Source organism: Vipera ursinii (genome assembly GCF_947247035.1).
Source record: "Vipera ursinii genome assembly, chromosome: 5".
NCBI lineage: Eukaryota > Metazoa > Chordata > Lepidosauria > Squamata > Viperidae > Vipera > Vipera ursinii.
The window spans coordinates 91,950,813-91,968,944 of NC_139518.1; the positions used below are offsets into that span (position 1 = coordinate 91,950,813).

The 18,132-nt window shown below is 50.0% G+C and overlaps 1 protein-coding gene across 1 annotated transcript in view; it reads right to left on the reverse strand.

Moving 5' to 3' along the window:
- The window catches only part of ARID5B (AT-rich interaction domain 5B), a 152,939-nt gene extending 136,183 nt beyond the window's left edge, over positions 1-16,756 (reverse strand). The window contains exons 1-2 of the mRNA XM_083364179.1: positions 16,305-16,756; positions 15,663-15,917 (exon numbers count right to left, since the gene is read on the reverse strand). Of these exons, the coding sequence (XP_083220305.1) occupies positions 15,663-15,917; positions 16,305-16,325 (276 nt within the window). The 5' untranslated portion in view covers positions 16,326-16,756. The remainder of the gene's footprint in view (positions 1-15,662; positions 15,918-16,304) is intronic.
- Between the last annotated feature and the right edge of the window lie 1,376 nt (positions 16,757-18,132).

Here is an 18,132-nt window from a genome sequence, read left to right on the forward strand (position 1 = left end):
GAAGTGGGCTGGAGAAAATAGATCAACTAGACCAGGGCTTTTCAACCAGTGGTACGGGTACCACCTGTGGTACATTGGCACCTGGCAGGTGGTATGCGACCATCCTAGAAAAGTAGCGGGGGAGGGGAATGAGCTGAACCGGTGGTAGCACTGCACAATCCTAGGCGACTGGTGGTACTCGGATGTTGCCATATCCTAAAAGTGGTACAGTGGGTGAAAAGGTTGAAAAGCCCTGGTCTAGACCAGGGGTAGGCAACCTTGGCTCTTTTATGACTCGTGGACTTCAACTCCCAGAATTCCTGAGCCAGCCATGCTGAGGGGAAAGGGAGAGGTTTCCAAGCTGAGCCATGCTGGCTCAGGAATTCTGGGAGTTGGAGTCCATGAGTCATAAAAGAGCCAAGGTTGCCTACCCTTGGTCTAGACCTTCAGTCAAATTTCAGGCCAGGGATTAGTCGAGAGGCAGCCTTAGCTGTGCCTGTCAATCACCCAGGCAGCTATGGGTTGGTGAATCCATCCTGGGGATCCTTGATTTCCCGCTGGACTTCAGCACCATTAACCATGGTATCCTTTTGCACCAGCTTTGGTCTGTGAGAGGAAGGCACTGTCTTGTGCAGTTCTTCTTTTTCTGTGGCCATTTTTAATCGGTGTGGACAGGGTGGGGAGATCATGACCACTGCCCAGGCAGAATGGGGACATTTGGGGTCTCAGTAATAAAACAGTGTCATTTTGCAGAACCCAGGAAGCGTGCCTTTCCAGGAACGGTCTGTGCCAACTGGCACATCATCTCCCAGAGCTCCACATGGCTGCCGCTTTAATGGCTTTCCAAAAACTATTAAAAATCTGATTAATTTCCCTCAGTTTAGGATGGCTGAGAAGCCCTTACATTTTTGGTTTGGCTTTTTGTTATGCTGAGTTAGCCTTCTGGATGGCTTTGATATTTGTTGGGGCTTCCCCGCCCCCCTATTTTTTATTGTAATCCATCCAGAGTCATTGAGGAGTTGGGCAGACCAAAATATTATTATTATTATTATTATTATTATTATTATTATTATTATTATTATTATTATTATTATTATTATTATTATCATTATCATTATCATTATCATCATTATCATTATCATTATCATTATCATTATTATTATTATTATTATTATTATTATTATTATTATTATTATTATTATTATTTTAAAAACCATAAAATGTCCACATGGGTCATTAAAAAACCATAAAGAGGCAGCTCAAGGTAATTTAATTTCAGCTTCAGAGAGTCGGTGTAAAGGAGGAAAGGGCTCCTGTGTCGAAAAAGGAGGAAAAAAACCAAGCAGGCGATCCCTCATATAACAGTGGTCCAAGGAAAACACACTGAGCTGTTTGCTGGACAGCTACTGATCTTGTATTGAAAGTTGAGAGAGATTACACTTTGTTGCAAATGAAGAACAAGCAAGCCATCTCTTATATTAGACACAATGAGCAAGTATAAAATGGATATCCTGCATGGTGGTGAATTTTTTGACTCAGACGGCATTAAACTGGATCTCCTGTGGCCTGGTCTCTCGCTTAGGGGAAAGATGTGAAACCTTTTCCAGGTCTCCTCTTTAAAAGCGTCCCATCCTCTTGCTGATTGCTATTCAGCTTATCTTGGGCTTGGAATCAAAACTTTTTTGGGGGGGGGGGAAATCCCTGCTGCTTATCAGGAAGAGCCCAGAAGATTACTGTTCTGAGGCCACACTTTGCCTTGGTTGCGTAGTACAGAGTGGCAAGAACGCCTACGCCTTTAGAGGTTCACAGCTGGGACAAGCGATTAAAGGACCCTTGATCTCACACCCCCAAAAGGAGATATCCTACTCCCCATCTGACAGAGAAAGCTTGTTTTAAGATGGAGAGAAACGTAAAATGCTTGAGTATCATTATGACATATGAACTGCATGTCATGTAAAGCTATTAAGATGGGGCACGAATTAAGAAGCGCATGTTAAGATGGGAGAAAGTAAAATGGTTGCCGTTAGGGAGAATTCCCATTGTAAAAATGAATTTTTGCATAGAATAATGTTTTTTTGTTTCAGACAGCTTCTGTTTTGAAAACTGATGTACCATTCAAGCAATGGCAACATTTTATATTTAAATTTGTGCAGAGGGTGGCGGAGGGTGTGTATGTGGGGGGGAATACCAGTTAAATGTAAAGCCATGTTTGTCAAAACTGCTGCTGGGTCTGGGCAAGTTGTCCCACTCTGAAAGTTAAAGTAAGAATTCAGATTTCATCTCAGCCACCTAAAGCAAAGTGCTAGTTTGGCACTTGGGGAGTTCTGATTGCAAGCTTGCCTATCAGTTTTCCCTTCAGCACAGCTTGTTGTGTCATCTTTACATGAGGAGAACCTCTTGAGCATAGACAATAAACTCTGGCTTGCTTTGAACAAGCCAATTCCACGCCATAACTTGTACAGCTGATTTGTGTAGACCAGGGGGCTTTCCAACCTTTTCACCCATTGTACCACTTTTAGGATATGGCAACATCCGAGTACCACCTTCTTGTCTGAGGTTTTCATTGTTGTGAGCATTTCTGTTGAGGATTGGCAGTGGGGGTGTGGGGGGGTGTTTGGTTTTTATCCCCCCATTTGCTGGGTGGTTGCAACAGGTTTTGGTCACTTCACATGACCCTGGGACACTGTGACCGTCATAAATATGAATCAGTTGCCAAGCATCTGAATGTAAATCACAAGGCCCTGGAGATGCTGCAACATTCCAGCTGATCAGGGCTTCTTCTGGGCTCAGCAGGTGCACCAGGATCAGCACCGAGCTCCAGCTGGATCCTGGCACTGACCCTGGCACTTCCACTGAGCCCTGACAGCCCGGCAGCTCCAGCCGTCTCTCGCTCAGGCTTGTGTGGTGCTACCACCAGTTCAGCTCATTCCCCTCCCCCGCTACCACTTTTCTAGGTTGGTCGTGTACCACCTGCCTGGTGCCAATGTACCACAGGTGGTACCCATACCACTGGTTGAAAAGCCCTGGTTTAGACAAGCCTTGGTGACCGTCAGCCACATTGTAGGTCTTGGGAGGTGCGGGATTAAAGTCAGCCGCAACTTTCAAACAGGTCCAAGATGAGGCTGCGCTGGTTCATTTTCTCCGCCCCAAATTATTTTATGTCCACATGTGACTTTAAACAAACTATGTACAAACGCACAAACATGCTTCCTACTTATAATGATTTGTAAGTGAAATTGGAAGCGCTGAAAGTTGTTTCCCTCATTTCCCTTCACATCCTTCCTCATAGCCCAGCTGCTTTGATGCCTTTCTAGGCCCTCGCATGAGCAAGCGGCGGGTGGGGGGAGGGGGGACGACAACTCTGCCCTCTTTAGCCCTCCTGTCCAGCCTCTCTTCCCTCTCAGCCACGGCTTTTCAGTGACACAGCCCCGGAGGTCATCTCCATTTTTACTTTACGTATAAGACCCATCAGTCTGAAATGCTGTACAAGTAATCCTCAAGTTGAGCCGAACATTTATGTTGCCCCGTTTTACAACCATTTTCTTCCACATTTGTTAAGTGAATCACTGAAGTTGTTAAATACTGAACACAATTAAGTAAATCTGTGGAATTTACTTGTCAAAAGGTTGCAACAGGTGATTGTGTGGCATTGGGACACCACGACCGTCATAAATATGAATCCGTTGTCAAGCATCCAAGTTTAAATCACATCACCATAGGGATGCTGCAATGCATAAGTGTGAAAAATAGTCATTAAGTCACTTTTCCAATATCGTTGTAACTTCAAATGGTCACTAAACAAGTCAAGGACTACCTGTAAATTATTTATTTTTGGCAAAGTGTCAGTGCTCCATATAATCTGGTGAAGCTGAAGACTACAGAAAATGAGGTCTTATTAAAAAAATGTAACCACCCTGAAATTATAGGTAAAGTGGATTGAAATTTGGGTAGTTTAAGGTCTCCTTCTTATTTGTCCAAGTGGTCCCACTGTCATCCTGGGTCCACCTAAGATGCCCCAGAAGCATCAAGAGAACGTTGGGATTTACCTAGATTGATAGAGCTAAAGACACAAATGGAATCAGCAAAACTGATTTGGGAGAGATCAAACCCTTCAAACTTTTGGTCTCACAACTTCAACATGGTTCTCTTGGCAGCTGATGGGTTTGGCACTGACTAAGCTGCAATTAGTCTAGATTCTTTGATTAAAGTAGAATTAAATGGATAGCTGACAGCAGTTCTATGGCTGAAATAGCTCCAGCCCTAAACAGGAACACCCCCCCACAGGCTTTTTGAGAAAATAAAAATGAGGGTCAGCTGAAGCCGAGGCCTTTGCTAGAAGGATGGTCTCCACTTTCTCATCCCCAATGCCTCAAAAAATCAAAGGTGGGGAGGGGGTGTAGAAAAGCTAGTGAAGAGCAGTCTTCATCTTCAAGCATAAATGTATGGCTGTGAGGGACCCTGCCAGAATAGCTGCTCTTCTGAGAAAGCCCCTGGTCTGTGGACAACGGATAGCTCTCAGCTCAACCACACCTATGGCCAGAGAGAAGGGCCTCTCCAGAAGGTGTAATGATGAACCAACATGATTTAAAGGCCTCAGAGCTTCCTTTGTGGGAATCCAAATGCCCTGGAGAAAGAGAGAAGCAGGCATGGTGCCCTGCTAAGACCTGCACGTTCTTAACTTACATTCAGATCATAGCAGCCACTGATGGTCTTCTCCACCTTTAAATAACCTGCAGACATTTATGTTCACCAAGGAGTAGAGAAGAGCTGGCAGTCCTAATGTGCAGACCCCCAGGATCAACATTTTATTGACCATAAAAACTAGGATAGGTGTTCAAAGATGGCCACCATTTGCTATCCAGGGCTGCCCATGCTCCATCGTGAAGTATACTGGATCAGGACCCCACCTCTATGACTCCAGATTTTTCCCTAATTCTCCCTGGGGTCCTCTACATTTTATCTGCTTCTACCCCTAGAGTTAATGCTCTCAGAACAGCAATCCATTTGGAAGGAAAGCTGGCAACTCTGTCTCTGCCACAGCTCCCTTTAAACACACAAACAAACAAAGCAGGAGCAAGATTAAAAGAATGAGGAAAACAAGAACAGGAACTTGTGATTTGGCTACAAATTATTTACCCAGCTCTTTAGGAAATTAAAAGAACATGCTACACTCCAACTGATGTCACCTGTTATTTCTTGATGCATTCATAAACCACCCAGGCTGCACTCTTTGCTGTATACAACACTGAGCTCAGATTAAATATTTAGGTTATTTACACATGCTCAGCTTTTTGTGCCATGCAACCACTCATGTCAAACAAATTGTAGGTCAGTGGCTTGGACGTTGATCCCCCACGTTCAAAACTCATCTCTTGATCACATTCCTGGATCCTTCAGGATCAGGTAACATCAGGATCTCATGTCAGCTCCTCATTTCCTCCTTGCTCCTAATCTTTCACCAAAATTGTGGCACAGCATTGCCCAAATTACATGCCAGAAGACTATCAGTTGGCCATATTCAAGAGGAGTAGTGAGGCAGTATTCTTCAGGAGAAGAGAAGAGGTGCAACCTTCTTGACAACTTCTCCAAAACAAAGTTCACCTCCATGGAAAGCTCCTCTCATGGGAGACTTTCTTGACTGCAACTATTTGTCCATTTGACCCAGCTGGAGGATTCCTTCAAGGGAGCTGGTGGTAACCCTCAATGCTTTCTTTTTCTAGGGAGGACCCATTAAAAGGTAAAGGTAAAGGTTCCCCCGCACATGTGTGCTAGTCGTTTCTGACTGTAGGGGCCGGAGCTCATCTCCATTTCAAAGCCGAAGAGCCAGCGCTTGTCTGAGGACGTCTCCGTGGTCATGTGGTCGGCATGACTAGACGCCAAAGGCGCACGGAACGCTGTTACCTTCCCACCGTAGTGGTCCCTATTTTTCTACTTGCATTTTTACATGCTTTCGAACTACTAGGTTGGCAGAAGCTGGGACGAGTAACAGGCGCTCACTCTGCTACACAGCACTCGGGATTCGACCCGCCAAACTGCCAACCTTCTGATCGACAAGCTCAGTGTCCCTGAGGACCCATTAGGAGAAGGCTTTTACCATCTCCAGAGAAAAAATATTCCCTTTCTCAGATCTACTATAACCAATGGAAAGCAAAGCTCAAACCGCTTCCCATCTTCAGATGGGTTCCTTGGTCACCTCCGAGGGCATCCAGAAGGCAAATCCCAGGAAGAGATCATGTGCAACGCTGAGTTTCCAAATCTTTCAGTTGCCGAGCTCAGCCAACGTTCCCATTTTGAAGAGTGCATTTTGGCTGAACATTCAGATTCTTCCTCAAAGGCCCATCTCTCATCCCAGATGAGCAGCAGCTTTTCTAGCAGGAGGGACAATCTCAGATTCAACCAACAGAAGTTTGGCATTCAAATCCACACAGACACACCAGAACGCTACAATTACAGAACCTGCACACATGCAAATTGGAGGCTTTAATTAACTGACAATTGTTTCTGAGATATAAAGAATTGTCATTTGTAGTTTTGCACAGAAATGGCACATATGGCATTCTGGAAGACAGACAGCAGGTTTCCCCATCTGTGGAATATGACTGTGCAAATTACACGGTTTCAGATAATTGTCATCAGCATTTATTTGTACAGCACCTTTCACTGTTCAACACACCCCACACTATTGCTCTAAGTCTGGTTTCATTCTATGCTGGACTATGAAGCCTGGCTTAATGGGCTCGATCCAGGCATTCAACAACATGATACTATCAACAGGCACAGACAGTTTAGCACCAACACAGGTGGATTTCTGCCCAGTGTCTCATCTCTGATTGTACTGAAAGAGCCCTGCACACTCTTAAAATCCACTTCCCAATGATCCATCCTGCCTCACGATGACGTGAATCTAAAACCAAAGGACTTAGCAAACTTGGACAATGCTACCCCTCAGGGAGAGAACCCGGGAGAGAATCTGGGGCTCCTGAGTTACCTCAAATCAACACAAACTCAGTTTGAGAGGGGAGAGGGGAATGGAGTGGTGGACCAAGCAAGGCTGTTCAAGAGTTTTGGATGCATTGGTCTGCTACAGGGCAACCTTCTCGTGCTTGGTGGGAAGTGACGGGCCTTCGCTCCCTTCCCCTTCCCCCACCAGACCCAGAGCTGTCTCCCATCCCCGTGGGCAGTCTGAGAGTGGGGGAGGATCCATCCTTGACCCCCTTCAGTCAGCAATGGTCCAGCCCAGCTTCACCTAGGAAGGCTTCTGGGATGGGCCGCTTGAGCTCTCCATGCTGCTGGTCGCAAACAGGACGATTGCCTTCAAGTGGCTGTAAGGGCATCTGCCTTTCAAGAGGGTGAGATCTACTCTCAAAATGCTTCAACACCATTTCACCAACAGGCCGACGTATACTGGTGACTGAGACGAACAACAAGGTGCCACTGAACTATGGGAATCATGGAAGTCCAGGCCTTTGGACACCCAGTGGGCCACTCTTCCTGCCTGCTCTCCACCAAGGCTGTTGCTCTCAAACCAACAGCCTTGGTGGAGCAGTGGGCTAATGCCTCCTTAAGTGACACCAGCTGCCTGCAATTAGTGCATGTTCGAGTCCCACCAGGCTCAAGGTTGACTCAGCCTTCCATCCTTCCAAGGTAGGTAAAATGAGGACCCAGATTGTTGGGGGCAATTAAGCTGACTTTGTAATAATGCCGCTTGGGGTGTGTGTGAAAGCCCTAATAAGCAGGCATATACATAGAATGAAGGCTACTGCTAAGCTTGTAAGCCGCCCTGAGTCTTCGGAGAAGGGCGGGATATAAATGGAATTAAAATAAAAAATAAAAATAAATTACCCTGAGATGAGTCCTTTCTGGGCAGACAGACATATTTTTCTTAGCAAGAAGCATTGCCCTTTGCATTTGCCCAGTGGAATTATGCATGCAGATTTCTTTTTTGGCTTTTGTTTGCATTGTGTCCCATTGTGCTGGGAAAAAACAATATGTGCTTTAATTAGCAAATATCTGTAAATAATTTACTTGTTTCTGGGTACAACAGAACAATGGGGCAGTTTTCACATAATTCGACTGAGCATGTGCGGCTGGGCCTTTGCCATAATCTTTCATTGTCTGATATCACGATCAATCGGGACATTATTCACCATCAACATTAACATGTGCAGAAGGAACCCAACTCTGTCACACTAACAGCCCCCAGGCAGAAGAAATGATATGGTTTTGTGAAAAAGGCACAGTAATATCTAAATAACTTTGAAACCAAAGAAACCAAAATACCCCCAAATAATTAGATCGCTAATTTATTTTGTCTTTGGAAAATAAAACTATCCCCAGCAATTATTCAGTGGAAGTGTTAACGGATTAAGCTAACAAGTCCAACAGCTACTGATATTTTTGTACAGAATCACATGCATATAATCTTAGGAATATTTATAGGAAGCCTGTACTATTTACTGCAGTATCTCTCAACCTCGGGTACTTTAAGATGTGTGGACTTCAAGTCTCAGAATTCCCCAGCCAGCTCTGTATGTAACACTGGGTGGCATGTATACACCTGCACACATGCTACCATGCAACATCAGCACCCCGCTTTCCATATAATTCTGCAAATCCAACATCCCTGCCAGTAGATTAAGGCCACCAAAAGCTGATCTCACCTGGAATTTCTTGCAATGTAGTCATGGACTAGAGCAGGGGGTTTCAAACCTTTTCAGGCCAGGCTATTCTTTTTCTTTTCTTTTCTTTTCTTTTTAATTCCCAGAACCCCTGATCAGGAGGCAAAGGTAGAAAATTGGCTCCATTTGTTTGAACTTTTTAATTTTTTGCCTTTCAGCTTTCGTGGATCACCATTAGGTTCTCACAGAACCCAGTCTGAGAAGTCCTGAATTAGAGACCAGAAATGCCCAGTTGGACCCAGGCCAGCTTTTGTGGGGTTCAAGCTGGGCGGGGCTGCCATAAAAGTGCCATAAAACCACCCTGAAAGTGAAGGAAAGGTGTGTGTGTAGCTCTTTTGGGCGTCTGGGATGGAGTTTGGGAAGTTGCACGCCTTGGAGAACCATCTTTAAGTGCTGCTGGTAGCTCCCTTTCAAAGAGTATCCTGCGTAGAAGCCCCCAAGTGCCAGCAAGCCCATGATCTCTTCTTCCTCCGCATTTGGCCCACCCCCATGGGAAGACCTCAACGATCCCGGGTACTTTTGCCCCAAAGGCAATTCAGTAAGTATGATTAACAGCCCAAAAAGGAGACCCAATTTATTTCACTTGTGCTTAGGAATATGCTACAGCGTAACTAAGCAACTAAAAATAAAGTCATCCCCTAAATTAATTTGCCCCTATGCTTATTTAAAACATTCAATTAAAACATTTTTTTTAAAAAAACAAACACCACACAACACTTTCCATCTTGCTCAGGATCTTGTTCTGTCTGAGGTGGAGTGTGCAGAGTGTGCACCAAGACCAGGATTTAATGCTCAGAGTTGCTGACCTCCAGCTCCAAATCAGGAAGGTGTCAGTATGGGGGAGGGGGACCATCACCTACCATAGTCTGGCTGTTAGGCATGATGGGAACAACGGCCTTTCTCTTACAAAAGAATGTGGGAGATCAAGATGTAGAGCACTCCAGCGAGATTTATGGAAACCACGCCACAGCTTCTCAACTTTCATTACGAAACTATGGTTTTAAAGGGGTAAATGAAAGCCATGGCTTAGATGGCTTATAGTGGGCAGGAGGCCAGCCAGAGCTTCCCGCTGTTAGAGCCCCATAAGCGACAAAGCTTAGCATGAAAGTCTGTCATTTGTATGCACCAGCATCTCAAGTACACTCAGCAGCAGTTCCACAGTCTATCTGGCGAGGCGTTCAGGAGCCCATCTCGGTGTTTCAAAGGAAGGGCATTTGGGAGGGAAGCAAGCCACATCTTACCACAGTTGGTCTCAGCACCAAGAATACCTGGGAGTGACAGGAACTTGGCTTTCTAAAATGACTATCACCAGGGCTTTTTTTCTCATAGAACGCTCAGAACGGAGTTCCGGCACCTTTTTTGGATGGAACCTTGTAGGGTAGGCAAGGTGGGTTGTATGACATGTGTGAGTTCCGGCACCTATTTCTTTTAGAAAAAAAGCACTGACTATCACTCTGGAGGAATGGGACAATATTTAAGTGTTAAGTTTCAAAATGCACAGAATGACTCAGATCAAAAGTTAAGGAGCTGAGCATTTTTTTTAAAGCTTCAAACTAATTTCTCTGCCACTGAACTGCAGGAAAACTATACCGATGTGTCCATGAAGGCACCAAGAATCCAGCATGATTCTGAATCTTGTTGATTTTATAAGGCCGGCTTCCTCGGTCACTATGCATATCATGTTCTGTTGTTATGCTTCCACACCGTACGTAGCAGGGAATAAGTTCTCAGAAGCTCAGTGGGAATTTCTCTTGGAGATAAGGTGTAGAGCAGGGGTCTTCAAACTTGGCCCTTTTATGACTTGTGGACTTCAACTCCCAGAATTCCTCAGCCAACAGGGGAAACAGGCTGAGGAATTCCTGGAGTTGAAGTCCATAAATCATAAAAGGGGAACTTTGAAGACCCCTGGTGTAGAGGGATCACACACACCCCCTGCACCTCTTCATCTCAATCAGAACAATTCAGTAGATCTGGTCCCAGCTTTATTATAAGCTAAATCACAAGAATACTGGTGGGATATACAGGTAGTCCTTGCCTTATGACCACAATTGAGCCCCAAATTTGAGACATTCGTTAAGTGAGTTTTGCCCCATTTTATGACCTTTCACCACAGTTGTTAAGTGAATTACTGGAGTTGTTCATTTAGCAACATGGTTGTTAGGTGAATCTGACTTCTCCACTGGCTTTGCTTGTCAAATGTTTGCAGAAAGTGATCACATGACCTTGGGACACTGCAACGGTCATAAGTATGAACCAGTTGCTAAACACCTGAATTTTGATCACATGATCAGGGGGATGCTACAAAGGTTGTAACTGGGAAAAATGGTCATGTCACTTTTTCCAGTGCCGTTGTAGCTTTGAACGGTCGCTAAATGAACTTTTGTAAGTAGAGGACTACCTGTATATCTGTGTTTTTGAGTGTTTGATAAATCCCAATCTTTCTCCCCATAGAACGGCCCATGGTTGCTGGTATGAAGATCGAAGGTGGCTGAGACTGCCAGCCAGAATGCCCACAGCACAGGACAAGCTTCAGTCCAGGAATTCCAGATTCATGGAATTCAGTCTCTGCCACACAGCCTGGCCTGGGCCAGACCAGCTCTGGAAGGTACGCAGGAAATTTAGGGCAACAGTTGCCTGCTTAAAGATTTGCACAATCTGCTGGATAGACACATACTGTAGAACAACTCCAAAAGGACAAAACTAGCTGAAGATTAACAGGCCAAAATAGCATAATGAAAACATGGCACACCTGCCACAAGCTAGGCTCCGAGAAAGTTCTGAGCTCTGTGGAGTTCTCCACAACTCATGGCACACAATTCACAAAGATAAAATAGCAGGAACTTCTTTCACTGCATTGGGAGGCCAATCGCTGCATGCTTCCTGAATCAGATGCCCTCTACGTGTCCCTTTCCGCACAGGCCACGTGGCTACCACTTCACTTGCAGAGACCGGCTGGACCTCTGGCCTCAAGGCACGTGGTCACATTCTTCTTCTACTCTTTAGGGGGTATCTCACCAATCTCTGGAGATGCCACCAAAGGCCATAACCATTCAGGCCTCCCCCATGGTTATGTGGTTGACTTATGGCCACCGTACTGCCCACCTAGAATCTCAAACTGACAAACTATGGCCAGAAAGGCACCACATGGCCCTCTCAGGGCAAAGACCAAAAGTTTGGACTAATGATAGCAGCAGCCTCAAGCAACCTTGGCTAGATCTTTCAGCTACAAATTATGATCCTGCTTCTGCTATGAAATGTATCCTTTGCAGCTGCAAACTACTGGTGGAGCTGTCCACCTCCGAGTCACTTTTGCAACCTGTAGTTTCAGGCCCCTTTTTCTGACCCCAAGAAGTCCTAACTTCATTGTAGAGCCAGAGGCCCCCAAGATGCAGAGTTTAAACATTTTGAATACTGTATTTTTCCATTTCTTGCTTTTTTTTTTTTGCTGAAAGCTACTGCTCCCAGGCTTTTTCCAACTCCAGGTTTCTCCGTGGAGCTCCAAACATTTCTGCCGAGAAACACCTCTCAGAAGCTCGTTGCCTGCATGCAACGTTTATTGCTGCCACTTGGCTTCCATGGTCAAATGTAAGTTTGTTACGCTGCGGCCTTTTGACAGGGCCTCTTGTGCTCAGCCCAGGCATCCATGCAAACAGACAGGAGAATGGCCCCAGAAGGAGCCACCCTCCCGGGACGCCATTCCAACAGCCAGGAAATGCAGCCAAAGGATCCTCCTCTGCAGGGCTCTGCATGGTCACCTGGAGACCGATTGCACCAAGCACTGAAGCTGCACCAGAGTAATCGGGGAGAAGCACTAGGAGGGATCCTGCCCCCTGGTATGTTTTGAAAGTGAAGAGCTGATTTAAGCAATTGATGGCTTGGGCTGCTTCATGTCCACTGAGCTTCCCTTGACAATTCCCGTGGGGCCCTTCCTGTGGGAGGAAGGCCTGCTGCATCAGTCCTTCACTGGCCACCAATGACGGTCACCACCATTCAAAAATTGGAGACCTGGGTTGCCTTACCTAACACAGCTGCACAGCTTCTTTGGCTTGGAAGAAATCCCAGACGGAAGTCCCCAGAAATCAATTCAATGTCCCTTTCCAGCCATTTCCAGACCCACAGAGGTGCCTACAAGAAGCCTCCATTAAATCTCTGCAATAAGGACCCCCCCACACACACAACCACAGCCATGCACCAAACGTTGGTGTGCTCAGCATAAGCGCCCTGCTGACCTTTGACCCCCCCCCCAGGAAGGCCCTGACTTTACAGATTTATCATCCACCGTAGGAAATTGAAGTTGGGCAGGGACTTCAGCCATGCTTTATACACTGAGCTCAGTATATAATTACCACTTTTTGTTACACTACTCTTGTTCCAAGCCCGGTCTGTTATTTTTTTTTCTCTATGAATTATCTCCAGAGTAATTTCCATGCCCACCGACTTAGAAAGTGTTGCAGGGGGCTTCTCCACTTGAAATGGCCCCATCTCTCTGCTTGGGAAATAGCTGTCAATGTCATTTACATGAAAGAATTATCACTGTGGTTAGCTTACTTGAAAATAACTGCCTTGCGTACTGAGAAAGAAGCTTTGCTTTAGCCACACACTTTTTCTGAATGGGATGTTTCCTCCCAAACAATATAAAAACTAAAGTTGATAAAATCATTTTGGCTTCCATAAACAAGATGACAGAGGGAGCAAGGAGGCTTCTTCAAGGGTGGTTAGAAGAAGCCTCCTGAAGCCTCTTGCCCCTGCAGGCCTCTGCCCAGCCTCTTTGCTCTCTCTGGCACCTTCTCCTGACCGCAGAGGGCAGCCAGGGAATGAAGGGGTAGCATGGGCACCCTCTGCCCGCTTGGTGCTGGGGCAAAGTTGTGGCGACCTCTCCAGAGTAAAAGCAGGCAAGCGAGGAAAACGTGTTCGTAACAGTCAATATTTCAGACACCTCAGTTAAAGTTCCCAGCCAAAGATGCCAGCGGATTCTCTACAAGCAAAGCAAGCCGACTGCTTTCCCTCTGGGTCTGTTGGGAACACAGAGGAGACGTCCGGTGTGCAGAACATCCCTGCCCATAATGCTGGATTAATTTCCAGCCATGTTCCTACCGTATAACGTGAGATGATCATTAAGGCCTATTAAAATGATTTGTGGCCTACTTCCCATCCTTTCATTAAAACAAGGCTCGACTGGGTTATAAATATTCATTACAAGGAATTTCATCTTTATCTATCTATTTAAAATTTCGGCTCATCACTGGCAGGGCTCCATTACCTATCTGACCCCCTCAGGGGGAGAAGAAGGCTTTCTCGGCCACAGACCACAGACGTCTTCTCTGGGAAGGGTCCTCCCTCTGCACCCCCTTGCAGACTAGCCCCTGAAGAGGAGGGTGGGGGTGGGGTGGGTGGGGTTCGTCCTTCTGAGACAGCTAAATGAATAGCACACCCAGAAGTGCAAGACCAGGGGCCTGGCTTGGGAGGCTGTCCTTTCTCAAGAGGTGGGGAGAGGCCGGATACCTAGAATCTGACACACCTTCCTACATGCAGGTGAGTCCACAGATTAAACACTAAGCGATTCAGGCAGAGTTGCACTGGTTCCGGAGCATCTTCCTCCAGGGCTACTTGAGGGAGGCAAAAGGGTGACCCCTTCTCTCCCCCCCCCTCTTCCTTATCACCCACCAAGTGGAAGGAATAACTTCCTAAAGCCGGCGAGTCCCTGGGGAGAGGCCGGATGAGCGCTGCACAGGGCCCCGAGGGACTCCCGGGCTGCGAAAACAGAGGGGTGGCGGAGAGCTGTCCGGAGGGCCCTACGCGCCCCCCCCCCCCACTTCCACACGCCGCTCAGAGGAAGCACCGCGGGGCGGAGAAGTGGACTCGAAGCACCGGTCCTCGGCTTGGCTTGCCCGACAAGGTCAGACCGAGCGGCCTCTCCCTGCCGTCCGCTCTCCAGCGGCCGGAGCTCCAGCGCGGAGATGCCGAAGGAGACGATGCCTATCTGCCAAGCCCAGCCCCGGCCCCACCGCTGTCTGCCAAGGAAGCCTCGCATTTCGCTCGGAGCTCCAGCGAGCCCGGCGCCCTTTGCTCGGATTTAGCCGCCAGGTAAAGTCGCAACCTGCCGCCGAGCGAGGAGGGGCTACTCGGGCTGCAGCGGGAGCATTCTCACGTGCGCCCGCCTCCGCGGCCCCCCTTTTTTGGCAACGGTGCCCGGGAAGACGGGGCGGCGAGGTCGCCCCCCCCCCCACCGGCCTGGCAGGCGGGAAGGGGCGCCGGTCGCGTGGCGGGAAGAAGGGCTGCTGCCACCGCTTCGCGCCGCGTTCGTGCCCGTGCCGGCCGGGCCCCCCCCCCGGGCTTGGCAGCGGGCCGGGAGCGTGGAGAGAGCTCCGTCCCCGTACCTGTCATCCCGCGCTCGATCCTGCCGGCCGACCCCAGCCCAGGCGCTTTCGTTCGCGCTGCCCGGCCTGCATTTCGTAATTTCCGCCTCCCATCCCGCCGCGGATGCGACAGACCCAGAGCCGAAGGCCGACGACGCTGCCAAAGCCTCTCCACACGTTCAAGGCGCCCCAGGTGAACACGGAACTCCACTGACGGAAAGGGGGGCGGGCCCCCGATGCTTTCCCCCCCCCCGAGATGAAGGGAAGCGGCGCGCCTGTGACGAGGAGACCGAAGCGGGGCGGGGGCGGGAGGAAGGTTGGTGTAAGGAAAGATCACCTTCAGGCAGGCAGAGCCGAGACCGGCTTTCGCCCAGAGCCGCCGCCGGCCTCTCGCCTTCCCGGCTGACAGGCGGGCTGGTTGGGCGGTCCAACCTGCTGCAGCCTTCCCGGGACCCCGGCCGCAGGGACCCGCGTCTCACGCCCCTGCTTTCCTGAACGCGGCACGCCGGGAGGCGGGCATGCACACCGTCCCGGGCGAAGCCCACTCTCTCCGGGGCCCTGCCGGCCGGCCGGCAGACACACTTCCCCCGCAAACCCACCCACCCCCCCGTCCGCTCCGCTCCCTCCGGGAAGACGCGGCGGTTCCCACCTCGCCATGGTCGCTCCTTCGGCCCTGGGGGGTGTCCTCCGGGAGGAAATAAAGTTTGGAGCTGGATAAAAGTTGCCGGGAGCTCCGTTCTTCCCAGAGCAGCTGCAGCTCGGCTATGCAAACGGGGTCTTCGGGCCGGCACCGCACAAAGAAAAAATCGCCGAGGGAGAGGATCCGCGCTCGGCCGTCCAGGTGGAGCTGAAACGCCTTGTAGAAAATGTACGGTCCGTGCAACCCGCACGGCGAGCCGACCCACTGCGGGGGGAGGGGGAGGCGGAAGGGGGAGAGAGAGAGAGAGAGAAAGCATCAGCCCCCGCAGAGCCATCTCCAAAACGCGCTCCCTCCCCCTCCTTCCCTCCCTCCCTCCCTCCCTCCCCCGGCCGCCGGATCGGATCGGGTCGGGTCGTGTCTCGGGAGAGGCGACTCGGGGCCAGGCGGGGAGGGGGCTGCGGGCTGGCCGGCTGCCCTCTGTCCGACGGGCAGGGACCCGATCGAGACACCCCCATTCTCCCCGTTCGGGCAGACCAGCCGGGGGGTGGCAGTTCCCGGGGAAAGTTCCCGGAAAGTTTGGGGGGCGGGGGGCGGGCGCGGGGGGGTCCGGGCGCGGGGCGCAGCCAGGAGGGACAGAGGAGAACCGAATACCTGGACTGAATTGGGCTCCATCTCGACGCTCTGAATTGATTGAACTCAACATTCTCCAAACTTGTTGGCTTGAATGGATCGCATCAGGTCCTGGCAGGGAAAAGCGCTCTCTCCCCGCCGCCGCCGGCCAGCCTCGCTCGAAAAGCCGAACCCCCCGGCCCGGGGCCGCCTCGGAGAGCCAGAAACGCCCCGCCGCCTCCCCATTTCCCAGCCGGGGCGCAACCCGGGCCCTCCTTCGCCGGCTGCCGTCCGCCTGCCCGGCCGATGCGGTTCAAGGCGCCAGCCCAGCACTGCGGGGAGGCGAGCGGATCGAAGCGGGCTGGGGCTCGGGGCGGCTCCTTAAAATCTTACGCTGCCCGACTCCCCCGAGCTGCCGACTCCCCCGAGCTGCCTGCCGGCCCCCCGAGTGCCGAACCCGACCGCCGCTCCATTTTGCCGAGCCGAAAGGCGGTCTCGTGAAGTCTTCATCTGACAGGACCTGCTTGTATATCTCTAATATAAAGAACATTTCCTGCCGGGAGTCGGAGGCGCTGTTCTTCTTTCTAATTCTCTGTAGCAGATTTGCTTTTATTAGACATGTAGATTGGTTTGATAGTTAAATTACGTTTCCTTGGTGCCATATTCCGCGGCCCCCCTCCCTCCCTCCCTCCCTCGGCGGAATTTGATCGGTTAGATTAGCTGCCTGGCGCTAATATTTCAATATAAAGACGGGAGGAGGGAGACGGTTTGTTTTTTTTTTTGATCGATTATATAAACATATAAATATTAATGCATTTGTTTGCTTTTGCTCACACGCGCGCGCGCGCACACACACACACACACACACACACGGCCCAGAAGAACAGAGGCGTGGTGAGCGAACACCCACGGAAGCGCAGCGATCACGGGATCTTGCCAGCGATCTGGAAGAGCGTATCGAACAAATAAATCAATATTGGGGCACGGCGCGGCGCCTGGGGGCTTCGCCCGCAGAGCGCCGTGCCCCCCCCCCGCTTCCTTTCCTCTGGAAGTCTCGGGCACACACGTACACACAGTTACGTGTGTACAATGCGCATTTCCGGCAGGGGCACGCCGCCGCCACAGTTAATATGTTTATATATCTAAGCGGTGCGGAAAGCGCAGAGGGGTGGGGGCGAGGTGGATCTATTCGCAGGCCGCTCAGCGGTCCCCGAAATTCATGCCGAGCGGAGGGTGGGGGGTGGATGGGAGGCGGCGGCTGGAGCGTCAGACGACCGGCGGTTTCTGCTGCATTCGCGGCCGCTTTCGGCCTTGCGGACCCGCTGCGGGCACCGGCATTAAGCATGAACTTAAAGAGCTGCGATCCCCCCCCCCCCCGCAGCCCCTGGAAGACGCAGCGCTCGCTGTTTTAGAAAATGGTGCATTTGCGTTAGTAGCCCCAAAGCTACCGTAGTTGATCTCTTTCCCCGCCCCCGTACAAGGGGCTGGTTGGGGTGGGGGTGTGTGTGTGGGGGGAAAGAAATACATCACCGCGATGTACTTCTGCAAGGACATAAATGTCTGTACAGTAGATGACAGTTGTAATCCGAGCCGTGATAAAATTACAGGATGTCGAAAGGCCTGGAGAGCTATTTTTAACGCTTTCGCAACGTTTCACCTCGAAGTCGCAGCATCCATCTGAAACGGGGTTATGGTAGAATAAAAACTGGAGCCACGTGACTGCCGAAATTACTCTCGGGGAGCGGGCGGGGGGGCGCGGCTCTCCGCGGCGAGAAGGGGGTTCGGCCCCCTCCCTCCCGGTTCCCGCCCACCCCCCACCCGCCGCCGCACCGGCGCCGTTCACCCGGGGCGCGGCGGAGAAAATCAAGCG